The sequence below is a fragment of the Aquarana catesbeiana genome, linkage group LG02 (assembly GCF_042186555.1).
Source record: "Aquarana catesbeiana isolate 2022-GZ linkage group LG02, ASM4218655v1, whole genome shotgun sequence".
NCBI classification, from domain to species: Eukaryota; Metazoa; Chordata; class Amphibia; order Anura; family Ranidae; genus Aquarana; species Aquarana catesbeiana.
Window position 1 is genome coordinate 667072289 of NC_133325.1, and position 27186 is coordinate 667099474.

Here is a 27186-nt window from a genome sequence, read left to right on the forward strand (position 1 = left end):
TGAGCAACACAAACTAAAAACACGTTTTAATATTCAAAACAAAATCACCTATCCATCCATTCATGTCTCTATGCTTTATTTTGCTAAGAAATCACTTTGAAAAACATCCATCTGGCATTTCTGGCCTGGACCATCTTGGGTAAGGGCAGATGATTCATGTAGCATTTACTTCCTGGAATCCATTTGCCCTTAGGCCAGACGGGAGCGACCCACCGTCAGGTGTCTACCTGTAAATGTCAGCTCATATATATATATATATTAGGGGTGTTGAATATAATCGCAGCATCGGTGCATCGCGATTCTGATGTTCACGATGCTGCGAGTTGGCTGAATCCATTTTCAATTACTTCATCTGTCGCTCCGTGCAGTGCTCTGCCTTTCCGGGAGAAACACAGGCAGAGCCTGCATAGTGGATAAAGCCCTCTCCCCTTCACCAAAGCAGGAAATCAGCTGATGAGCTGACAGCCAGTACAGTGCAGGGGGGAGGAGCTTAAGGAGACCCGACATAAGCAGAGGAATCACTGGAGGCACCGGAAGGGGGAAGACACACTGAGCAGCATGGAGGATGGAGAATCAACTGACACCAATAGCAATGCCAGTGTCACTGATCCCATCCCTCCACTACCATCACCCCTCTGCCTCATCCCACCATGTCAGTCTGATCCCACTTTGCCTCTAATCCCACCATCCCAGTCTGATCCCACCATGCCTCTGATCCCACCATCCCACTCTGATCCCACCATGCCTCTGATCCCACCATCCCACTCTGATCCCACCATGCTTCTAATCCCCTACATGCCACCATGCCTCTGATCCCACCATGCCCCTGATTCCACCATCCCATATATATACATACATACACACACACACACACACACGATCAGGTGCAGATGTGCTGCCCTGTAGCAGTAAAGCTGCTATAGGGCGGACCTTAACCACTTGCCGACCAGCCGCCATCATACTGCAGCAGGTCGGCATGATCCCGCGAGTTATCGTAGCTGTACGTCGGCTCCTTTAAGCAGGATAGCAGGCGCACGCTGCACTGGGGAGGTGCCAATGCTCGTGACCGGCTGTCGCGATGACCGCTGGCCCTCGTGGGCACTAGAGGCAGAACAGGGACTTGTGTGTGTAAACACACAAATCCCTGTTCTGTGAGGAGAGGCAAATCTTCAGTTCCTAATAGCTAGGAACCACGATCTGTCATCTCTTATAGTCAGTCTCCTCCCCCCACAGTTAACCCCTTGATCGCCCCCTAGTGTTAACCCCTTCCCTGCCAGTGACATTTATACAGTAATCAGTGCATTTTTATAGCACTGATCACTGTATAATTGTCAATCGTCCCAAAAATGTGTCAAAAGTGTCCGATGTGTCTGCCATAATGTCGCAGTCACGATAAAAATTGCAGATCGCCACCATTACTAGTAAAAAAAAATAATCATAAAAATGCCATAAATCTATATTATAACCTATTTTGTAGCCGCTATAACTTTTGCGCAAACCAATCAATATACACTTATTGCGATTTTTATTACCAAAAATATGTAGAAGAATACATATCGGCCTAAACTGAGAAAAAAATTTGCTTTTTTTTAAAAAAAAAAATTGGGGATATTTATTTATATTTTATATTCATTTTATTATAGCAAAAAGTACAAAATATTGTTTTATTTCAAAATTGTCGCTCTTTTTTTTTTTTTTTTTATAGCGCAAACAAAAACCGCAGAGATGATCAAATACCACCAAAAGAAAGCTCTATCTGTGCGAAAAAAGGACGTCAATTTTTTGGTCAGGCACAACATTGCACGACCGCGCAATTGTCAGTTAAAGCGACGCAGTGCCGTATCGCAGAAAATGGCCTGGTCACTGAGCAGCCAAATCTTCCGGGGCTGAAGTGGTTAATTGGTTAAACCAGAGTTTAGTGTCACTTTAAAAATATAGTTTTAGACCTTCGTGTTTTTTCACCTTAATGCATCCTACTTAATGCATTTTATTAACCTGCACCCTCGAACTTGACCTGGCGGGGACCTGCTGTCCCTCTGCTCGGGATTCTTGGCACTTGATTGGATAGATTGATAGCAGCGCAGCCATTGGCTCCCGCTGATGTCAATCAAATCCAATGACATGAGCGGGGGGGGGGAGTCCTGCATTCGGCCTCTATGGACGCTGAATGCTGGACTTGGGAGCGCAAGGTAAACCGCTTGTGGAAGCGCTTCTCCGAGGGGGTTATCAGATGTGGGGAGGAGCCGCGAGAGCCGCCGGGGGACCCCAGAAGACGAGGTTCGGGGCCACTCTGTGCAAAATGAGCTGCACAGTGGAGGTAAGTATGATATGTTTGTTTTTTTTTTTGTTTTTTTAATTTACCTTTAAAATCACTTTAATAAACTTTCATATGGATCCATCTGAAGGGTTCATGTAAATATCAGCTATGATGTCCTGAGTCACAAATATTCTTTTGTTTTGGGAACTGTGCCAGAGTTCTTGAAAAGTGCTGAGACCACTGGCTAAGAGCCTGTTCCATTCCAGAGCTATAACAGTCACTTGTTTACTGATAAGTTCTACTCAGCACCATGTTCTCACTGTCTATGCAGTGTAGCTTTGCAAAGTAGAAGAAGCCAATGCCAATAACATATTACAATGTCTACAACTTTACTGCATAGGCTGTGCCTCCATGGCCTATCTGACTGACCTTTCACCCACATCTGTTTCCTGTTACCTTATCCTTGTTTTACTAAGGCCATTATTAGACTCACCCATACAACTGAAGGGGGATGGGAGGAAAGAAGAAGATACTGCATACATCATCTCCATCTAGCTACATGCTTACCATTCCATAGGTAATTATTAACCCATCTGTGGTATGTGAGAATTACATTATATTTAGCACCAAATACATTGTGCAGCATGCGTTTTGATTCAGTAAAACTTTCTTGTCTTATTCTTTATCCCTATTTCACTTTTTATTTGCATTTTAGTTGTTATCTCTATTGAAATAAGATCACTGATTTCAAATGAAAAAAAAAAAACTTGCTTTAACCACTCAAGCCCCGGATCATTTGGCTGGCCAAAGACCAGAGCACTTTTTGCGATTCGACACTGCGTCGCTTTAACTGACTGTCGTGCGACATGGCTCCCAAACAAAATTGACGTCCTTTTTTTTCCCCACAAATAGAGCTTTCTTTTAGTGGTATTTGATCACCTCTGCGGTTTTTATTTTTTGCGCTATAAACTAAAATAGAGCGACAATTTTGAAAAAAACGCATTTTTTTTTACTTTTTGCTATAATAAATATCCCCAAAAAATATATAAAAAAACTATTTTCTTCCTCAGTTTAGACCGATACGTATTCTTCTATATATTTTTGGTAAAAAAAAAAAAAAAATCGCAATAAGCATTTATTGATTGGTTTGCGCAAAAGTTATAGCGTCTACAAAATAGGGGTTAGTTTTATGGCATTTTTATTTATTTATTTATTTTTTTACTAGTAATGGCGACGATCTGCGAATTTTATTGTGACTGCGACATTATGGCGGACACATCGGACAATTTTGACACATTTTTGGGACCATTGTCATTTTTACAGCGATCAATGCTAAAAAAATTGCATTGATTACTAAAAAAATGACACTGGCAGTCAAGGGGTTAACCACTAGCTGGCTAGGAAGGGGTTAAGTGTCCTAGGGAGTGATTCTAACTGTTAGGGGGAGTGGCTGCAAGTGACACTTCACTGATCTCTGCTCCCGATCACAGGGAGCTATGATCAGCGACACTGTCACTAGGCACAACGGGGAGATGCTTGTTTACATCAGCATCTCCCCGTTCTTCCTCTCCGTGAGACGATCGTGGGTATTCCCGCAGACATCGAGTCCGGGGGACCCGTGATCCTACTCATGAAGCTCGCGGCAGGTTCATGCGCGTGCCGCTGGGGCGCGCACATGACCACACTGTGGCAAATTCAAAGGGACGTACAGGTTCGCTCATTTGCCCAGCCGTGCCATTCTGCCGACGTATATGTACATGCAGCAGTCCGCAAGCAGTTAAAGAAGAACACTTCTGGCAATCCATTAGTGTTTGAAATTGTTCAAGAATTAGGGCCCCTTCACACTTTTGTGTTGTCTTAATGTATGTGCGTTAAGGCCCGTTCCCACTGGTGCGACATACTTTGGGAGCACATGTCGCATGACGTGTACAAATCAATGGTGTCCTATGAGAGCCGTCTTAACTGGTCCGACTTTAGAAAAGGTTCCTGCACTACTTTGGTCCGTTTTCAGCCCATTCAATATCATTAAAGTTGGATCAAAGTTCTAACCATCCAACTAGTGACATCCGACAGGGTGATTACAGGAGCAGAAAAAGGAATTTATGTCACACTGGGATTGCTTTGATTGGTTAAAAGAACAAGTCGGAGTATCTCAAAGTCGGAGAAAAATCGTATCCTTTTCATTCAAGTAGGATGGAAGTAGGACCGATGTCGCAGGGCAAAGTAGGATGACAGGCGTACAATGGTCGTGTCGTACTAGTATGAACCCAGACTAATGCACACCTTCCTGTGTTGTTTGTTGTGTCATTTGGATTGACTCTCAACACACTTTAAGAGCATTCACATCTGTGTGTTGCGGTGCCATTTCTCACATGCAGATTTTTTTTTCAGACATTTTTCGTCCGTTGCGATTTTTTAACGGAACAAAAATAGGGCTTTGACCTGTTTCAAAAAACAGATGTTGGCGGATGTAAGCTGATGTAAAAGGATGATTATCTGTTTACATCTATTTTTCCATAGAGATGTATTGATGTCCGTTTTTCATCCGTCAACGGATGGATGAAAAACAGACAAATGGTCCGCATGTGTAAAAGAGACCTAACATGTATGTACTTTGCTGTGCCACATAAACTAAACTGCAGCACGTCACAAAGCATATGCGCATGTTAGCGTGCATGACAATAAAGAGCATTAAACTACGCATTTTAACACACATTAGTAAAAAGCAAAACGTGTTAATGGTCCCTCATAGGGTATAATAAGTCATATTTTATTATATATGACTTTCCATACCAGCCATTTTTCAGAGTGGAAAAAAAGAGACAGACCATTGTAGACGGACATGCTATGTGCTAGTTTACTATATCAGATTCTGTTACCAAAACGTTAATAGAATTATTTAAAAGTAGAAATCTTAGATTTTATAAATATAATTTATTATAAATATAATTTACATTGATTTATAACTGTGTAACAAAACCAAAGAAACATTCAGGACTGGAGAAAATGGCACTGACCATACAATTTCCATGATTTGATTGTCTAGCATCTGCTGTATTAATTACTATGGACAGATTTACTAAAATGGGTGCACATAGAATCTGGTGCAGCGCTGCATAGAGATCAGCTTTCAGGTTTTATTGTCAAAGCTTAATTGAACAAGTTGAAATTAGAAGCTGATTGGTTGCTATGCACAGCTGCACCAGATCCTGTGTGCTCCAGTTTTAGTACATTTCCCCATATGTCCACTAACCATCTGTTTTCCATAGGGATCAATGATACTCATGTTTTCTTTAGACCTTAGCCACTAAAAGAGAGAAATTCCTCACACCTGTCAATTACCCCCTGACTTTGGGAGCAAAAGCAATGACATGGCACTGCTCTGCTTAGAACATTGCTGGCAGTGTCTGGCCCACTGAATTCCCTACTCCCGCCTGCAGTGAGAGCATGTAAAAAAAAAAAAAATTACAAAATGTCTGGCATTGCAACAGTGTGAGCAAGAGCTAGCTTTACCATTGACTCTCTCCCCCACCATTCAACTGCATTCCATTAACCTATAGTAGCCATTAAGAAATTACTGGTAGGACTACAGTAAAGTGAAATGAACAGTTGCTTGCACATGATTATTGTTCATTGAGCAGCCATATTGTATAAGATAGATTGAGTCTTAGGCCCCTTTCACACGGGGCTGTCTGTTTTGATGGACTCCACTATGCTCAGTGGGGGATCGATCCGTTGATCTCCACCGAGCAGGTGGATAACAGGGCCATCACCGCTCACTATGCAGAGCTGGACCTGTCCAGACGGGTGGAGGTCCCCGCTCTCCTCTGTGGGAGGATCGGATGAAAAACGGACCGCCTGTCCGTTTTCATCCGATCCACCAGACGAATGGAAAATAGGACCTCCACCCGTCTGGATTTGGCGGATGTCAGCAGACATGTCACAGCTGGCATCCGTCACTCCATGGAGGTGAATGGAGGATTCGATCAGGTCTGCCTGAAAAACGGACAGGCAGACCTGATCGGACAGCATGTGTAAAAGGGGCCTAAAGGATATTAGATTTTAGTAGGAAAAGAAAAACGGGTAGGACATAGTTTAAACTGTTGTGGTTGTTTCCATCTGCATCTCATTAGGAAAAATCTTCTTCACTTCCTCTCCTGTAGACACAACAGGAAGTAAGAAGATTTCTTTCTAATGTGAGAAAAATTCTTTCCTAGAACCTTGGTATGGGAACAAATGTCCTCATTGGAAGATTTCCCCTCTATTCCTGTTCTGGTGGCAACTCAAAATTTTGTACATACCCCCACTTTAACCACTTCAATATCGATCACTTTCACCCCCTTCCTGTCAAGGCCAATTTTCAGGTTTTAGTGCTGTTGCACTTTGACAATTGTACAGTCATGCAACGCTGTAGCCATATTAAATTTTTATCACTTTTTTGAGACAGATAGAGCTTTCTTTTTGTGTTATTTAATCACCACTGGGTTTTTAAAATTCTATGGATACCAAAAAAAAAATAGACCGATAATTTTGTGAAAAACATTTTTCTTCTTAGTTTCTTAGTTATTTTGCAAATAAGTCATTTTTCTTCTTCACTGATGTGCGCTGATGAGGCTGCACTGATAAGCTTCACTGATGGGCACTTATGGGGCTGCACTGATATTTAAGGCACTGAATTTTAGTGTAAACAATGTAATGACAGCCTTACTGGTTTTCGGCTCTTCTTTCCTCACACAGACACAGCATGTGTAGAAAGAACTGCCGATAACCAGCAAGTCTGTTTACATGTGATCAGCTGTGATTGTCTCTCTGATCCTCTTCTTCTTTAACTGACTCCAAAACATCTTGTGATAGAACACAACATTAGGAGTCAGGCTGCACATGCTCAGTTTGGTGTGTATTGCTAGAGAGTTTTTTTTTTTTGGGGGGGGGGGGGGTGTATGTGATCAGCACAGGGCCAATCAGCACTGTCCAGACAGAGGGTCAAGGGAGAATGAAAACTTCTCCTGCAAGCTTTAAGAACAGACAGATACAAGTTACAAGATTGCTATATACTTCTGATAAGAAAAGGTATTTAGCAGTTTATATTTACTAAAATAATTGCATTTCCATGTTCTGTGTACTGTGGGAGACCAGATATAGTGAATTCAGTGTCCTGGGTTTAGTAACAATTTAAGTACACACGTGTGAATTAGGCCTTACGGGGACACAAGACAGCAGTGGAAAGCTGACAGTGGTTCTAACCTCCACCACTCTAAGTACTCTAAAAATGTTGCCTTTAGATATACATTATTGTCAATTAATTGACCTAATCAAAGCATGAAATAAAGGATGTTCTGTGGGAAGAGGTCGTGTACATCACTTTTTGCATTTGCCAAAGCATAGTCAGAGATGAATCAGCCTTTCTCATAGGTCATTTCTGCCACTGGTTGTTTTCCTAGTAGCATGGTGCGTGTATTGATTTATTTATAGAAAGACATTAAGGATTCCATTATTGTGTCCTGCTAGAAAATAACCCCTGGTGTCTAGCATTGTTATAAACACAACTGATCCCAAGCATCTGGATACAGAAGTAACATTGAGTTCCATGAAGCAGCCAGAACTTTCTCTAAATTCTGAAACTTAAGTAAACAAATATGTGCCTGGCAATACACTGCCATTTTCATGCCAATGCACTTGAGGAAATAGAAGCCATGAGCAGGATAAATATTTGTCTGGAATCTGTATGAAATGGATGTTTAGAATTTATTTGGTCTTTTTACATTTGAATTAAAGTTAGAATCCCAGCCTTTTTTGTATTGTCTAGAGTGGGGAAAATTTAGACTGAGAGTGTAGAGAAATCTCTCCACTGGGGGGACAAAAACACTTTGGAATAGATTTATAAAGCGGTGAATGTGACATTCACTGTAATTGTATCTTCCTGATACATGAATTTTAAACTACAGTGGAACCTGTTTGGCCAGAGGTGCGGGGGCGCCAGTGACACTCAGAATGGTTCAGAGCCGGTCGGAAACACTCGGAAATACTCAGTTCCCGAGTGTTTCCGAGCCTTTCCGATGGTTTCGGAGTTCAGCCGAGCTGTCCCCGAGTATTTCCGAGGCTCTCCAGCGCCCCCCACCTCTGGCCACATGTGGTATTGCATGCAATAGAAGTCAATGCGGAACAGATTAACTTTGTTTCCATTGCCTTCTATGGGGAAACTCGCTTTGATATGCGAGTGCTTTGGATTACAAGCATTCTCCTGGAATGGATTATGCTCGTAATCCAAGGTTCCACTGTACAGTGATTGATTCACCTGCAGTTAAAGGTGAACTCCCAGAATTATCTCTGGCTGGATGTATGTATGTATAGCTGAGGTCCTGGGAGTTTCTGTAAAGCACTGTAGTAGCCTGATCTACACATAGTGAAAGCCATGATTTTACCGGTCCGGTGTGTGTGTTCTCTGATTGGACGAGATAGAGATCATGACCTCACCACCCTCCTCTCCATCTCCTTCAATCAGAGAACACGTATTTATTGAAAAAACTACAATGATTTCTATGAATGGCGGAGTCGCAAAGTGCGCAACCCTTGTGGCTTTGTGCAGGGGAGAAGCTGCTCCCACTGAAGTGGAAGATCACAGTTCTCACTGTGTGTAGGGTGGGCATCCCCAGCAGCCCGCCTGGATAACAGATATGCATACTTAAATCGAGTCATTCCTGGAGTCCTACTTTAAATTGATATCTGTTTTTGTAAGCACTTTCAGCAGCTGATCTACACACTTACTGAGTGTGTAGCTTCTATATCTTTTAATCCTTGCTTATTTTCCAGTTTAAACCGGTGCCATGACCCAGGTTTCCTTTTTCAAGGTGGCTTCTTTCTCTTGCAGCATATGTATCAATAGAAACACACAGCCCTGCAGCCTAGGATGGCAGGACTCTTTCCCCTGCTCCTCCCTCCTAACTTTTCTAAACTAACAGACTGATTGGAGACTGCACTGTTTCTCTTTCCTGTGAAGACCAGAAGTTCAGGGAAGCAGCACTGAGAAAGCGGGAACCAGCAGCATTGAAAGTTAAAGTTATAAACTTGGGTACATTTTTCGCAAATAGTTTCCTGGGGAATGTTTCTTTTACTGTGCTCAATGTGCTAAGCTAAGAAAGAACAGCTGAGTGCTGTGTGGTAAATGTCACATTCACTGGTTTAAAAGTATACCCTAGTAAAGTTGTAAAGAGAAAAACCTCTGTCTAGCTTGTGTTGCTGTCATTTTCCCTCTTGGGGAGATCTCCACACACTTCTGCAGTTGTGAAAAAAAAAAAAAGAAGGAACAAACGAGTTCCAGAAAAAAAGTTAATAATTGAGAGTTGAAGCCATAAAGTGACATTATGGGCAGGAATGCAATTGATCTTATCTTGTAAGCCATAGCAAAGCATGCAGTTTACATGCAACCACTAAATTTAAAATGAACGGTAAAAATTGCTACTTAGAACTTCTTTAGATTTCACCCCAGTTTTTAATGATGAGCTGCATAGAAGCTGTGAGCACTTGTACCATACAAAGGTGTATATATTGTGCCTAGTGGAGTAGACACTTATCTTTGCAATGTCAAAAAGGACCTTGCACCACTAGCCCAAATTTTGCAGCCGAACCAATACTGCTTCCAGTGCTGTCTGTATTGTATCTTTTTCCCCATAAAAATTGTTGTATTCCCAAAATCCACGGTAAAAATAGGTAGTTGAGCCATGGTTTTAGTGCCCCCTCGGCTGCCCACCTGAACTGTCTCAATGCAGCCGGGCAGGGCTGTAAAGATGTTGCAGCTCTGATGCTTTGCAGCATTTCTAATAGCCGGTACTGCCTGTCAAACTCGCCCTTTGAGTCTCATGGGGCTACACCGCAACCATGTGCAATTGCGGAGCGGTAGTGCAGCAATAGAAGGTTGAAGCAGGTGGTGAGGAGGGTACCCAAGGGCACAGCAAGTCTGAAAGAACCCTTAAAAACATCCAAATAGTAATAGTATGGGCCTTGGTCATTGTTAGATCTGTCTCAAGAAGATACCAGAGCCTCTGCTTATTCTACTTCTGGAACACCCTAGAAATATCTTTCCAGTCCGAGAGAACCCTTAGTAAAAATGACTATATCTACAGATCACTTATCATTGGCATGATGATCAATGGCAAGAACCCGCCCGATCGCTTCTAAGCCCCTCGGTAACGCACCAACACCTTGTATCCCGGGATCCGCTTGCTTATCTGTGGGCCCAGGACCACCATGGCAGGTGCTGCCAGGTAGAGGGGAGGGAGCTGAGGGACCTGTGTCTGCTCTCCTCTCCTTCTTGCTGACCCAGAAGTGACATGTAAAACATCACTTCTGAGTTCCCCTTTCACTTTCCCTGGCCAGCATGGCCAGGAAAGACTGTAATGCAGTGCACTGCATTGGATTCATTGGGGCACAGGTGAGACATCCGGGGTCTTTTTGACCCCAGACCCTGAATGTCTCAACAAAGAGAACCTGTCCCCAAAAAATCATTACATAGTTGACTTTTTGTCTCCTATGTGACAAAAAAAAAGTTAAAAACATTTTTAAAACATTAAAGTTACACACAAACACATAAAATCCCCCACCAAATTTTAGAAGCCCCCCAACCCCACAAACACACACGTACAAGCGTAAATGCATGTACCAGGGGCACCTATGTGCGAAAACGTTGTTTGCAATACACGTTGGATTTCACTGCACCCACCGGAGTGAGAGCAATCATTTTAGCCCCAGGGCTCCTGTGTAGCGCTGAACTGATGATCTGTAGAGGTTTTTAAAGCGCTGCCTATGGAAAATCTAGTGTACTAAATTTTGTTGCCATTTCATGGTTGCATGCAATTTTTTCTACATGTTGGGTATCTATTTACTTGGCTCAACCCCATCTTTTAGATATTACTAAAATATTGGGTAATATATTGCTTTTTTATGCCCTAAAATTGACTTTAGTGTGTTTTTTTATTGTAATTTTTTGCCTTTTGCTAGACCTGTGCTAATATTGTATAACAGGAAAAAATTGGAACTACCATTTTATTCTCCAGGGCAGGGCTGCTGTTAAGAAACCATAGGGCCCCATACAGCCAATGCTTCAGTCATGAATGAACACAGTGATGATCAGAACCGATCGTTCATTGTGTTCATTCAGAAAAAGGAAGGGGCTGGTAAAAATGACATATTTACCGAACCCTTCCCCTACTCTTGAAGGATCCTATTGTGTGCTTGCAAACCGTGAGGAGAGTAGGGAAATCTGGAAGCGCTGGGAGGGGGCCTGGGCAGCAGGGGAAAATGTATAGTGCACAGGGGGGGTGATTGGTGTGGCTGGGGGGCAATTACTGGAACCGATCCCCTGTATGACTCTCTCTGCAGCAGCTGAAAGCCAACAGGATGGAGAAGAGAAGAAGCCAGCTTTTTAGCTGCTGCAGAGAGAGCCATACAGGGGATTGGTTCCAGTAATTCCCCCTATCACCATCCCTGCCCACATCCAATTCACCCTGCTGCCTAGGCCCCGTACAGGAGGACCAGTGGTGCCCCCTTATCTGCGGCCCTGCTCTGGGGTTTCTGCTTTCAGAAAATATATGATGTTTTTTTGCAATCTTCAGGGCTAAAATTATTTTTTAATCGTGTGCAAAAAAACGCAAAAATGACTCTGGCAGTGAAAGAGCTAAAACCAATTTGATTGTCAATTTCTGCACAGATTTCAGAGCTTTTACATGAGTACAGCATGTTTGAATAGCAGTAGATGCTCTGATCTGAGGGTCAGTAACCTGTAGATCTCTGACAAGTGACTGGTGAATCGCGGTCTGGGTTTGCTGACCCGTCATTCCAGAGCATCAAAGAGAGTGCAATGCAGAGGGACTACTTGTAAAGTTAGAGCAACTAAGCACTTATTCAAGTGCTGCTCCTCTGAAAAGCGATCCGAGTGTGTGTTGATAAGTGGTGAGGAGGCGATATGTTGCCTTCTCAACGCCTGATTTAAACCCATGATTGCCATGCAATGCACATGTTTGCAACACGGTAGTACGACAATTAGAGGTTTTAATCGGGTGTGAGGAGGTGACACTGTGCCCGGTGATCTTTGACTTCCCCTGTTGTTCAGGTAGATCTCCACCTCTTTAAAGCGGAGTGGAAACCAAAAATGGATCTTCCGCTTTAGCACTCCTCGCCCCCTTACATGCCACGTTTGGCATGTTATTTTTTTTGGGGGGGGGGTGCTTAGTTTTGAGTGGAACTTCCTGTCCCACTTCCTGCTTCTGACTACGGGCCGCCTAGGCGACTCCTCCTCTCCCCCTAGTTGGCCCCTCCCTCTTGGCAATCTTCTGGGACACGTCACAGGTCCCAGAAGATTGCTTGTCCACTGGGAGAGCGCAGCGCGACTTGAGCATGCGCAGTGCACGCCTGATCCTGAAGCCGCCAGCTGTCACAGCCGGGTACCCACAGTTTCAATGGAGGTGCTGCGGAGAGGAGGGGGAGAGGAGCGAGGCTTCGGGCGACCGCATTGATGGACCGTGGGACAGGTGAGTGTCTGTTTACTAAAAGTCAGCAGCTAAACTTTTTGTAGCTGCTGACTTTTAATAAACAAAAAAAAGCCTGGAACTCCGCTTTAAGGTTTTCCTACCAATGCTCTAATCCATACATCATGTATCTTATTTGTTTAGAGTATGGTCACACTAACTATTTTTTACAAAATCTAGCTTTATAATATGTCTGAAGACAGTTGCACATTTACATAGTAATCTGATGTTATTGTGTTTGATTGTAAATGTTGTGGTATCAGTTTTAGCATAAATGTTTTACACAGACCTACCTCTTCCTTCTTTCCTATACAGAAAATGCAACATTTAACTCTACAAACAGCAGTACTCATGGAAATGACACAGAGCAAGAACAACTTATAGAGCTCAATGGCTGGCTGGTGTGTAAAGAACAAGATGAAATGTTAAATCTGGCTTTTACAGTGGGATCTTTCTTGCTTAGTGCCATCTCGCTTCCATTGGGAATCATCATGGACAAGTATGGTCCACGCAAGCTGAGGCTAAGCGGAAGGTGAGTAATCTTTTATGTGTTTTCAGATAATGCTGCCCATAGCAGCGATATATACTTTGGTTACTAGGTGAAATACTGTGATTTTAAATCTGTAATATTTAAGAAATAAAATCAAGTCAACCACAGTGCGTTTTAGTTTCAGGCAACGTTGAGTTGAGAAGCCGTTTGGCTTCGGCTCCCTCATTCTTGCAATGACATCTCCTTACCCAGAAGCAAAACTAGAATCTTCAGGGCCCCAGTGCAAGAAACCATGAAGGGTGTGTGTGTGTGTGTGTGTGTGTGTGTGTGTGTGTATGTATAAAATATCGTTACATAGTGGGGATCCCCCTTACAGGGTCCCCAGAGAGCCCCCCATACATCAGGGTACCCAGAGAGCCCTCCCCCGTAGATTAGGGTCCCCAGAGAGCCTGCCTTTGCATCAGGGTCCCCAGAGAGCCCCCCCTCTTACATCAGGGTCCCCAGAGAGCCCCTTTCTTACATCAGAGTCCCCAGAGAGCCCCTTTCTTTCATCAGGGTCCCCAGAGAGCCCCCCCCCTTACATCAGGGTCCCCAGAGAGCCCCCCTCTTACATCAGGGTCCCCAGAGAGCCCCCCATCTTAAATCAGGGTCCCCAGAGAGCCCCCCTCTTAAATCAGGGTCCCCAGAGAGCCCCCCTCTTACATCAGGGTCCCCAGAGAGCCCCCCTCTTACATCAGGGTCCCCAGAGAGCCCCCCTTACACCAGGGTCCCCAGACAGTCACCCCCCCCCCCTCCAGAGGTTCCCCTGTTGGTCTCTGCTGTGCACCTTGGACCCCCAGCACATCTCTGCTGCCGATCGCCGCCTCCCACCCCGCATGTTAAACGGACAGCCAGGGATGCAGGCGGAGATGCCGGGTCTTGGGGCCCCCCACAGAGGCAGAACGGCAGGGCCCAGTAGAAAGTGTGACTGCAGCGACCCCTATAGTGTCGCCACTATCCTTACCACAGTTCATATATCCATTTCTACTCGTGTTAGTGCAATGAGTGTTCACACTCGCCTATGTGCATTCTTATCATTGCCTTTCCAAAAACACAGCAATTTAAAAAGTATCACAGCTAGTAAGTTGGGCCTTTGTACTGAGATATCACCACTGGTGACTGAAAGATGTATAGGTAGCAGGCGGTTTACCTCTCCATTGATAAGCGGTGCTTCTAGGTATAATATCCACCCTATACTTAGTTGACCACCACTGCGCCTCGGAGAATCAACCTAGATGATGATTATCTTCAGTTGGTATAACCTAACTATAGCTGCCACTTAGTGAATATAAACTGTGTAACGAATATTTTCAAATCTTGTGACGTGTCAATGGTGCACTACACCCCACGTGAAGAATTAAAAACTGTGGCGCTATCCTAAACTTGACACTATATACAGTGCAAAAAAACCTAATCTAGTGGACACATATTTACAAGTGTAAATTAAAATGAATCAAAAATAAATACACCAAATAAATACAATACCTAAAGTGACTCAGTGCTGATACTACTCACAAATTATATGTGTCACTCCTTCTCCGATAAATAAATATATAACAAAACAGCAAATAGCACCATGTACATATTACATAATGACTAAGTGACTAATATACAATAAATAAAATCTGTGAAAAATGCACACATATGTGTAAAAAGTCCGTGATAGTGATTCAATGAATATCAACTGTGCCACAGCAAGTCCTTAGTGTTTCTTGAAGTTAAATGGAACCTTCCACCACACCTATGTGTTCAGTGCTCCCTCTCCCAATAGACAGTCTCTCACCAGCTTTCACTGCCTCCACTTTCGTATGAGGCTAACAAGCATAGGAGTTTCCAGGCTACCAGTAGGGGTTAAGTGTATTCCATCCAGAGATTCGTTCCATATAAAAATGAAAAAAAGCTCCCAATAGTGTGATAACGTAAAAACTTTTAATAACGCACACTTCAAGTAACACTTCAAAAGATGCACTCACATTGTGTAAAACACTATAAAAGCACAGCACAAATCCACGGCAATCTGCAGACTGTAATATCAACATAGCAACCTGGACAAGCCTTCCAAGGGGGTATGCGGTCACGGCGGACCCTGCCACAGCTGACGTGTAAGAAGTCTCTCTCACCCTCTCCTCAATCGCTCGTCCACCGGACCCACCGTCTCCCCTGATAGGCAAACCTCAGAGATCGCTTCCTCCTGTCACCAAGTATGTGGTGTTTAATCCTCGCTCGGCCACGCCCCCAACATGTTTCGCTACGCCTGTAGCTTAATCATGGGATCCCATGATTAAGCTACAGGCGTAGCGAAACATGTTGGGGGCGTGGCCGAGCGAGGATTAAACACCACATACTTGGTGACAGGAGGAAGCGATCTCTGAGGTTTGCCTATCAGGGGAGACGGTGGGTCCGGTGGACGAGCGATTGAGGAGAGGGTGAGAGAGACTTCTTACACGTCAGCTGTGGCAGGGTCCGCCGTGACCGCATACCCCCTTGGAAGGCTTGTCCAGGTTGCTATGTTGATATTACAGTCTGCAGATTGCCGTGGATTTGTGCTGTGCTTTTATAGTGTTTTACACAATGTGAGTGCATCTTTTGAAGTGTTACTTGAAGTGTGCGTTATTAAAAGTTTTTACGTTATCACACTATTGGGAGCTTTTTTTCATTTTTATATGGAACGAATCTCTGGATGGAATACACTTAACCCCTACTGGTAGCCTGGAAACTCCTATGCTTGTTAGCCTCATACGAAAGTGGAGGCAGTGAAAGCTGGTGAGAGACTGTCTATTGGGAGAGGGAGCACTGAACACATAGGTGTGGTGGAAGGTTCCATTTAACTTCAAGAAACACTAAGGACTTGCTGTGGCACAGTTGATATTCATTGAATCACTATCACGGACTTTTTACACATATGTGTGCATTTTTCACAGATTTTATTTATTGTATATTAGTCACTTAGTCATTATGTAATATGTACATGGTGCTATTTGCTGTTTTGTTATATATTTATTTATCGGAGAAGGAGTGACACATATAATTTGTGAGTAGTATCAGCACTGAGTCACTTTAGGTATTGTATTTATTTGGTGTATTTATTTTTGATTCATTTTAATTTACACTTGTAAATATGTGTCCACTAGATTAGGTTTTTTTGCACTGTATATAGTGTCAAGTTTAGGATAGCGCCACAGTTTTTAATGGTTTACCTCTCCAGCATTTAATAAATACCACCAGTTTTATTTTTGTGAATACGAGTGATCGTATATGCCAGAAGAAAAAAAACTTGTTTTCTTTTTGTTTCAGTGCCAGTTTTGGTGTTTCTTGCCTGCTTATTGCATATGGATCAAGTAATCCCAACTGTAAGTAAGACTAAAACAAAACATGAATTGCATGATTAAATTATAACTCCTTAATGCAGAAGTTTTGATTTATTAAAAAGAAAAAGAGTAGAAAGTAATCGCTATGAACTAAACCCATTGATTTAACTATGTCCCAAAACAGTATATTCAAAGCATGCTGTGGGTGAAAACGGTCATGGTTGCTTGTGCTCTCAACTGAACTGTCAAGCCATCAAATGGTTGATGTCATAACTGATCACATGTGCAGCACCCTGATAGCTGCTGATCAAACAGAGGCTAAGATGGCAGCTTCCTTGGCTGTAAAGCAGTGGTCATCAACCCTGTCCTCTTGGCCCACTAACAGGCCAGGTTTTATGTATTACCTTGGGGAGATGCAGACTAGAATACTGCAATCACTGAGCAGCAAATGATATCACCTGTGATGTATTTCAGTTATCTTGCAAACCTGGCCTGTTAGTGGGTCCTGAGGACAGGGTTGATGACCACTGTTGTCAAGAATAGGAGGGTTTAGCTCTGCTTTAACTGGTGCCCTTACAATGCAGGTTCATGCTGTCACACAGATGTATGCGCACCCAACAGTCATACTCTCTATAATAATTTTGCTATAGGATGCAATCATGTTCCATGCATGTGTTATGGTCACAACTTGTGATGTGCATAGAGCATCCAAATAGTACCAATTTGTTGTCCTTGCCTAGAGGATGCACATAATAAGATTCTACCTTAACATAAAAAAATAAATACAATGTGACAAGCACAGTAATTGCTTACTTAAGCCGGCCATAGGCATTTCCAATCTCGGTCGGTTCAAGAACCTGCTGAGATTCGAATTATGTATGGGCAGGCTGAATGTACCGTTGGATTTGTTCTCCTGGCGGGGACGACTTCTAACATAAGATAAAGGCCAATCCTGAGTTGTGCCATAAAACTGTGATTGAAGGAGAGGCAAGTCTTACATGACAAGCTATTTGACCAGTTTGTCCTCCTGGCTTTGTATTTAACTTCATTCATTTTGCCCTCGTTCACACTAAACACGGCTTTGAAATTATGCGAGTTCATCTGAACTCACACAAATTCAAAGCTGCATTTCAGTCCGACTTCAGGGGCGACTTGAAAGATATCTGTGCGGGTTCATGCACAGATGTCCATTGAAATGACCCCCAAAGTGAACAAACTACTTTTGGAAATTGCGCAGTTGACGTCGCACCGATTGGGACACTATTGCCGGCAAATTGCGCCAATGTAAATGGAGGCTTTGGTAGTGTCCTGCTGGCTTTGGAATTCTGAAACCGGTGGAGCTCTAAGCACACCTATAATGTGCATCACAGGGCTTCATAAATGTTTTTTTTTTTTTTTTTTTTTTTTTTATGCAGAGGTATGAGAACCCCAAGGCCTTACCTTCTTTATAAATGGACCTAATAGTACACAACACAAATTTAGATGTGTTGTACCCTTTAGGACATTAGTTTATAGACCATGATCCTGCCTGTCCAAGAAGAAACAATTAAACCCACCTCTACAAACATTTACTCACCATCGTCCTTTTTTCAGGGTTTAATAAACTGCAAATTAATTAATATTTATTCTGACACCTGTTTACAATGAGCAATACAGACAACAGTCATATTTAATAATGTTTATAGGACATGTACGTTTGGACGCCATAGTCGGTAATGATCCATGCCTTTTTTTTCCCCCCCACTACAGCGCTGTCTGTGCTGATTTTCGTAGCCTTATGTCTGAATGGCTTTGGTGGAATGTGTATGACCTTTACATCTCTTACAGTAAGTATGAAGCTGCTGCTCCACGTGTCATTACATTTTCCGTTTTCACTGTGAAAATGACTGATATCATTGAATACACTGGAATATCATCTATAACAAAGAAAGTAATATTGAGGCTGATATTTTACTGGTTGCTAAGAGCAACCCTAATTATTTTCTTGCACTTATAACATTTGTGACATGATAATGTGTACATATATAATGTCAAAGGGGTTGGTTTACTAATACTGGAGACTACAAAATCTGGTGCAGTTGTGCATGGTAGCCAATCAGCTTCTAACTTCAGTTTCTTCCATTAAGCTTTGACAAAAAAAAAAAACTTGGAAGCTGATTGGTTTCTTTGCAGAGCTGCACCAAATTTTTCACTCTCCAGTTTTAGTAAATCAATCCCAAAGTCTTCAAAGCTAAACTACACTGCATCTGAGCACCACAAACCAAAAACACAATTTAATTCATTTTTTAATATTTAAAGCAAACTCACCCATCCATCCATGTCTCTAAGCTTTATTTTTCTGAGAAGTCACTTTGAAAACACCCTTCTAGCATGTCTGGCCGGGGCTGTCTTGAGTAAGGATGAGCGCATTCTGCACGTGCCGAGCCCGCCAGGAAGTCGGCACGGTGCAGCGCTAATCAAAAGCAGTGAGACATTTCCCGATCTCTGCAGCCGCACATCAGGAAATGTCTCACTGCCTTTGATTAGCGCTGCGCTGTGCCGACTTCCTGGCGGGCTCGACACGTGCAGCATGCGAATACGCCAGAGATCATCCTTAGTCTTGAGAAAGGGCAGATGATCCATGTAGCATTTACTTCCTGGAATCCATCTACCCTTAGGCTCCATGCACACTGGAGCTGATAAACGGCAGTTTATTGGAGTTTGGGCATTTTTTTTAAAAGCCCATAAACTCTATTCTATGTTAGCCTATGTGTCCATGTACACATGGACGTTTTTAGCTTTAATGAGCAGTGGAGTTTATGGGCTTTTTTCTGAACGCCAGAAATTCGCATTCAAATTGGCGTTTTTCACCGCCAAAAAACGACGATAGATGCGCTTAAACACTCAAAAAGCGCATTAATTAGCGTTCTGCGTTTTTTTTTTTGAATGCATTGTGGGATTTTCGGAGTGCCCTCTGTGTATTTTTATTAAAACCGCCCATAAACGCTAAAAAACGCTCATAAACGCTTGTACAAAACGCTGTTAAAGGCACGTTTTTCAACCAGCGTTTTCTGCCAGCAATCTGGCATCCAGAAAAAGCTTTTTTGAGCTTCAGTGTGCACGGAGCCTTAGTTTAGGCATGCAGGCAGAAGGGTGTGCTTAGCTGAGAAAACCCCTCCTCCCCTCCTGAAGACTGGTGGGATATATGACATAATTTGCCTAGGCATGGAACCAGGAAGTAACTGAAGAAATGTAAAACAAAAGTCTAACAATAAGTAAATACTTTCCGATCTATTTACTAATGCTAGCAGCATAAGGATTAAAAATGGGCAATGTTGATTTAGAGAGTTAAGTTCCCCTTTAATATTACAAACGTCTAGCTTAGGTATTAGATCCACTGTTTTGGAGTTGAAAAAGATGACCGTTCTTGTCCAAAATGCTGACACTTCTGTGACAGTGTTAGTACACTGGTGGTAATTTGTCAGTTATAAGCAGAGAGAAAGAAAGTCAGCAGTTTTATGACGTCTACATTATGGGTTCTATCACTGTGATCAGCTGCAGCAGCGATTATGGGCTGTACTGTGAGGAGTCTTGTTGCTTAGGGACGCCAGTAGGTAACACAGGCACACACACTCTGCCATAATGTGTCTTCTGTGTCATTGCCCTAATCTAAAAATGGGTGAGCTCAACTGTATGATCCCTGTTTGTTTTTCTGTATCCAGTCTTTTCATTCTATAAGTAGCTGTTAGTTTATGTAATACTCATCATAATCCCTTTAGGGCACTGGTTCTCATTTGTTTGATTTTATGGTTCTTATAGTAATCTCTATGTTGTATCGCTATTCCAGTGAGTGATACTGCCTGAACTGGCCAAGCAGGGAGCTTTTGTCATATTGTCATTATGATCGTCAGGGCTACACATTCAAACTCCAAATATCTAACAGTTTGATCCCCTACAGAATTTTTCACTGAATGAAGTGTACTGAGATTTCGCAGCATACTGAATTTAGCCCAAATAGCTTTCAAGTCTACACTGCCTGACTAATCGGAAATCTTTTCATGGTAAAAAAAAAAACAGCAGCATAACAGCAAACGGTTAATGCTGGCTTATTTTAGACAAAATGATCTTAAAATAGTTCTGCTTCTGCTGTCGTCTTTTGCCTGGTTCCTGAAGAATATCTCTGCAAAGAAAGGAAGCCAGGGTCGTCCTTGGCTTAAGACGGATAAGCGAGAAGGGGGGTTTATCCTTCAACAGGGTTACTTCCCAGCATAATTGAAAGATAAGTGCCCCCCCCCCCCCCCTAAAAAATGATTTGCATAGCTGTCAAATTATTTCACCTCTGTTAAAATGCTACAAAATCTACACAGGTTTATGTGAAAGAATTATATGAAACACTTTTGTACATATTGTATTTTTAGGTAAGGTTAGCTTATATACCTGAATCTAACAGTATCAGGCTGGGTTCACACTAGTGCGAACTGCATGAGGGTTTCCCCGCATCCAATTCGCACAGCAGGAGATTGTGAACGGCTCTCTATGAAGCCAGTTCGCATATCTCTGCAGCTGCTCCGGTGTGATTTGCACAGGAGCCCTGTGCATCTTTTGGTCCGTTTCAGGTCCAAATTCAGTCTATAATTCGGACTGAAATCGGACCTGAAACGGTGAACGAGGACGCACCAGACATCTGCTGTAAGCCGCTGCGTGCTAATATGTGAACCCAGCCTCAGTGTCCTATGAGTCTCTACAGAGCAGCACTCAGACTGGGAGAGGGAGAGAGGGGAGCAGCATTCTGATTTAATCAGGGCTCTATTGCTCTGCATTGTGCTTACTGAGTACAGAAGAGGAGAGCTGGTCTCATCAGTGTGCTTCTGTTCTTTCACTTTCTTTCATGGGGGAAGTGGTTTAGGCCTTATGAATAATATTTAGTAGAGGAAGGGTGTTGAATGTGCACATTGAGAATGTCTATGCATTGATTCTGAACATTAGGAATGGCCACAGAAGGAGTTGGAAGGAGAAACACCTCACATTTTTTCAGCTTGATAGTCTCATATATTATGATAGGGTGGGGATGATCAGGCAGGTTTAGGACTCATTCATGTGGCTGTTTCTGGTTGTACACCACCCCAATCAGCAATCTTTTGTAGCAGGTACAGCCAGGTGTTTCCGCTTACCTGAGAGGCTCTGCAGCTGTCTGGCATGCAATTGCAGATTGAACAATCACCTGGTTCACACTGGTGCAAGATGCACTCCGACTTTGAGAGCACGTTGCATGACAAGTCGCGCCCCATTCAGTGCATTGGAACTGTTCTAAAAGGGAGCGACTTGAGTTGCGCCGACTTAGAAAAAGCCTTCTGCACTACTTTTGGTCCGACTTTGGCACAACTTGCATTGACTTTTGTTAAAGAAGTCGTGCCGGGATGTCGGCTTCAAAATCGCAGTAGTGTAAGCCGGGCCTTGCGATATCTGGCCCTAGACACAAACAGTCTGTGTACAGGGCTGCTCATCTTAGCCACATGTAATCATTCTTTGGCCTTGTTCACACAAGGCATACATAGCTGTATACCCATGGAGGGACATGTTTACCCACATGGGGATGCACAGTTGTTTAATGCATCCCTGTGCACGCAGTACCATTGCTGTCAATTGGGGCGCAGCAGCTACACAGATACAGCCTACAGCCGCTGCTCCAAATGTGTGGGTCCACCGACACCTACATGGATGTCAGCTTAGACCCCTTTCACACTGGGGGCGTTTTGCAGGCGCTATAGCGTTAAAAATAGCGCCTGCAAACCACTCTAAAACAGCTTCTCCATGCACTCTAGTGTGAAAGCCCTTGGGCTTCCATACTGGAGCGGTGCGCTGGCAGGGCGTCAGAAAAAGTCCTGCCAACAGCTTTGGAGCGGTGAAGGAGCGGTGAACTCACCGCTCCTCCACCGCTGCTCCCCATTGAAATCAATGGAGCATCGCTGCAATACCGCCGGCAAAACACTGCTCTGGCGGCGTTTTGCGGGTGGATTTAACCCCTTTTCGGCCGCTAGCGGGGGGTTAAAACTGCCCCGCTAGCGGGCAAATAGCGCCGCTAACACGACCGCTGACGCCCGGTGCGGCTCGGTGTGAAAGGGGTCTTAGGAGCAGCGGCTGTATCTATGCAGCCACTGCATCCCAATTGACTGGGTGCACAGAACACCTATGCATCCCCGTGCAGGTAAACGCGGCCCCTTCAAGGGTGTACCATTGTCTGTCTATGTGAATGAGGCCTTTGATTACATGGGAACAGCCATGTAGTCAGCCTGTCATTGATTTTGAGAAATATAGAAAATCGCTGAGCTGAACCACTCAAAAAAATAAAATCAAAAAAGCTGCTAAGACTAGAAACAAACAAAGTCCAAGTGAATTATATAAACAAAAGTGTAGCGCAAGCAGCTTGCTATGATGGGCACTTGGCGGGGAGAATCCAGGAGTGCCGGAGAGAAGAGGAGGATCAAAGCTGCTCTGTGCAAAACCATTGTATAGAACAGGTAAGTATGACATGTTTATTAAAAAAATAAAAAATAAGAGTTTACAATCACTTTAAACTCTGCTTTATATGTAAGACCCCATTCACACAGGGGCAACACGACTTGCAGGTCGCCTCAGCGAGGCGACCTGCAAACGAATGCCCGGGCGACTTGCAAAACGACTTCTGCATAAAAGTCTATGCAAGTCGCCCCAAGTCGCCCCCGAAGTCGTACAGGAACCTTTTTCTAAGTCGGAGCGACTTGCGTCGCTCCCCTTAGAACGGCTCCATAGTACAGAACGGGAGGCGACTTGTCAGGCGACTAGGTCGCCTGACAAGTCGTCCCTGTGTGAATGGGGTCTGAAAGAAACATTAATTCCAGCCAGTGTTCCTGTGATGTCCCTCCAGAAAGCAGCTCCACATGTAGCTGTTTTCTTGGTGTTTTTTATATATTTTTATCTAGAAATGTAGACATGTCCCTGCCATTTATCCTCAGAAATCCTTATCTTTCTGTGTATGCACAAAGCAGCATTTGTCAGACAGAAAAACATTGAACACTACTGTAACAGAAAAGTGTGTGATAACTGATTTGCCGTCACTCCCTTGGTGTCTGCATACTGTCAGGTTTTGATAACTTTTTTTTTTTTTTTTTTGTTCGCACGATATAAAAAATGAAAGCTAAGCATCTTTTTCTTTTACACATCAAAAAAATTTGAAAAATACGAATTCGGAGTGTACAGTAAGTGAAAGCAGAACGCTAGCTAAAAATAAGCAAATAAGAATGAATGGCACATTAAAAGACAAGAACAACAAAATTGGCTTTGCTGCTACATTTACTTTCCTTTGGTACATCTTTCTGCCCATAGATACACTCAGTCTGATGTCCAGCATCATTCAACCTATTTCCTCAGAGCTCAGGTCATCCTGGACACACCCAGCCCCTGATAATGAAAGAAGTAGCACCGAGCTCATCGCTCTCTGTCATTCTGCTCTCTTCTCCTATTAGCATGCTTCTTGTCAGCATATAAACTGATTGGCTCTTTGTGCTGCTTCTTCATCTCACACCCCATCCCTGCTGTACAAGGGAGGTATTTCCAGATACAGCCAGTGTATCTGGAAGTATATGTGATAAAACCAATCATGGCCTTACTTAGAAAGCTAGATCGGGGAGAGAAATATTATTTACATTCACACTACACGATAGTGGCAAAAATACCACTTTCTTATGAGCCAGTTTTTAACAATGAGGTCTAGTGATGAATAGTAACGTGAACATGAGTATATGCATAGAGGCTTCATGTAATGCTGCGTACACATGGTCGGACTTTCCAACGTAAAATGTGCGATCGGAGCTTGTTGTTGGACATTCCGACCGTGTGTAGGCTCCATCAGACAGTTTCTATCGGAATTTCCGTCGCACAAAATTTGAGATCTGGTTCTCAAATTTTCTGACAATAAAATCCGTTCGCGTAAATTCCGCTTGTGTGTACACAATTTCGACGCACAAAGTGCCATGCATGCTCAGAATCAAGCAGAAGAGCTGCACTGGCTATTGAAATTCATTTTTCTTGGCTCGTCGTAAGTGTTGTACGTCACCGCGTTCAAGACAAGTTTGAGCCAACATCCGTCGGGAAAAATCCATGGATTTTGTTGTCAGAATGTCTGATCGTGTGTACGCGGCATATGAGTACAATGTCTTATGGTACTAGCATTTACTACAGAGAGCAATTTCTGGCCTGTTCATGACATCTAACTGCGCTGCGTGCTTCCCTACAGGAGCCAATGGCTGCTATAGTTCTACACGAATATTATTCATTATTAGCCTGACACCTGAAACAAGTGACATCTCTGATACCTTTCTTTCACAGGGCTATTAGATGAATAGATGAACCCTCTGTGCTGATGCAAACCCTTTCCTGGTGTCATGTAGTGTTCATGTGTGGATCTCCCATATAGTTAATGTTCCTACCAGCCATTAGTAAAGAACATAGTTGGGTGTATTTACTAAAACTAGAGCACTCAGAATTTGGTGCAGCTGTGCATTATAGCCTTCTAACTTCAGCTTGTTCAGTCAAGCTTTGGCAATAAAACCTGGAAGCTGATTGGTTTCTATGCAGAGCTGCAGCAGATTTTGCCCTCCTGAGGTCTAGTAAATAACCCCCCCCCCCCCCCATGTCCCCATGATAGGTGTCTGCAAATCTGCTATGAGGTTTGCTTTTCTTTTGTACATTTTCTTTTTTTTTTAGCCTGATAGGATTACTTTAAGACCCCTTTCACGCTGAAGCAGCGCTAGAAATAGCCTCTAAAAAGCACCTGAAAACTGCTCATTGCAATGAGTGCTTTCACATTCGGTCGGTGCGCTTGCGGGACATTAGAAAAAGTCCTGCAAGCAGCATCTTTGGGGCGGCTTGGGAGCACTATAAGTAACGCTCCCAAAACGCTCCTGCCCATTGAAATGAATAGGCAACACTTCCAAAGCGCCTTAAAATCGTTTTGAAAGCGCCGCAGAACTGGACTTTTTCTCTTTTTGTTTAAAACCGCCCCGCTAGCGCCCGAAAAAAGCGCTGCAAAAGCATAGCTAAAACACAGCAAAAACGACTGGCTTTAGTGCTGTTTTCAGCGGCGCTGCAGTGTGAAAGGGGTCTAAGTGCACAGAAGATATTCCTAGTTGCTGGGAATTAGAAGAATTCCTTATGATGGAAAGTACTAGAAGAAAGAACTGTTGGACTGTTCTTGATGCCCATAACAAGCAAGGAGTTAGTCCTTTTCAGGTTTTCATGGCACTTTTGTAATTTGAGAGCGAAGATCTATTTTCTAACCCAATAAAACTGTGCAGCATAAACATGTGCTGACAGGGAGCATCCTGACAGAAGAAAGGGCTCTTTCACACAAGCGTTGAAAATAGTTTAGAGTCTGAAGTGAACATTTTCCATTTTAGCCTTGTACAAAAAAAAAACAAAAACATGCAGGTCCTTTGAGGAGTGTTGTCTGACACAACATACATGCCTGTACAACGCATCCAAAATGCTCATTAACGCTATAGGTGCGTAATTACGCTTTTAGGCTGCTTTAGAATTCAATGCCTTTCTGAAAGAGTCCAAAGAGAGAAGATCTCAGGTCTACTAGTTCTCCTCCTGCTCCTCCATTCATAGGCTGGAGGATTAAAGATGACCAAGCTGCTTTGCCTTAATTGCTGTGTAGAAATATGAGGTCACCAACCAGGCTGTAAGGTCTGGTAGGGTGGTGTAAATTAAAAAGTGATGGTAAAAACATGCAGACTTGTTTACACAGAGACGGGTGTATTTATGACATGCGTTTCTTCAAGGACACAAAAAAAAGTCAATTTTTTCTATGTGTCTTTTTCACGCAATATAATGGTATCACGTGCGGATCTTTTCTGTGCAGATATGTAACATAAATTCTCTGCAAGGGCACAAAAAAACAATTGTTCTCTATGTGCCCTGTTCACACCACAATGTTGATGCCACATCAGTAATTTTTCCACCCAGAAAACTGTGTAGATTTGTGCACAGAAATAATCCACACATGATACCAGTGTTGTGGTGTGAATAGGGCACATAGGGAACAATTGCTTTCTTTGTGCTGTTAGAAACAGGCGCAGAAAAACTCATGTCTCTGCACATGGTGTGAACGAGGCCTGAAGTTTCTCAGTTTATGTAATTTTGCATGTTGTGGGCAACACTAGCTGCTCTTAGGGCCCGTTCACACTAGAATGCAGTGCAGGTAAACCAGGTTCCCGTGCGGCTTCCTGCACCGCATTCCAATCACACTGCCCTTTGCGATCTGCTGCGGGGGTCAGTGCAAAGTTAACAACACCCCAAACGCAGGTTGAAAACGCATTGCGTTTCCCTTATCTGATCATGTGGTACAAAAGTTACATGCGTTGCTGTGCGTTCCAACAAGTGATACACTACTTTTGGTGCGGTTTTAGCCCATTCCAAATTAATGGGCTGAAATCGCATTGCACAGAACTGCATGTGACATGCAGTTGCTATTGTGAATGGGCCCTTAGTCCTGTTTCACACTTGTGCGATGCAGGAACCAGCGCAATTCCTGTGCCGGATACCTCATCACAT

The 27186-nt window shown here is 43.3% G+C and overlaps 1 protein-coding gene across 1 annotated transcript in view; it reads left to right on the forward strand.

The window, feature by feature from the left end:
* Positions 1 to 27186, forward strand: part of SLC43A2 (solute carrier family 43 member 2) — a 104721-nt gene that overhangs the window by 41046 nt on the left and 36489 nt on the right. The window contains exons 3-5 of the mRNA XM_073616635.1: positions 13093 to 13309; positions 16601 to 16656; positions 18364 to 18440. Of these exons, the coding sequence (XP_073472736.1) occupies positions 13093 to 13309; positions 16601 to 16656; positions 18364 to 18440 (350 nt within the window). The remainder of the gene's footprint in view (positions 1 to 13092; positions 13310 to 16600; positions 16657 to 18363; positions 18441 to 27186) is intronic.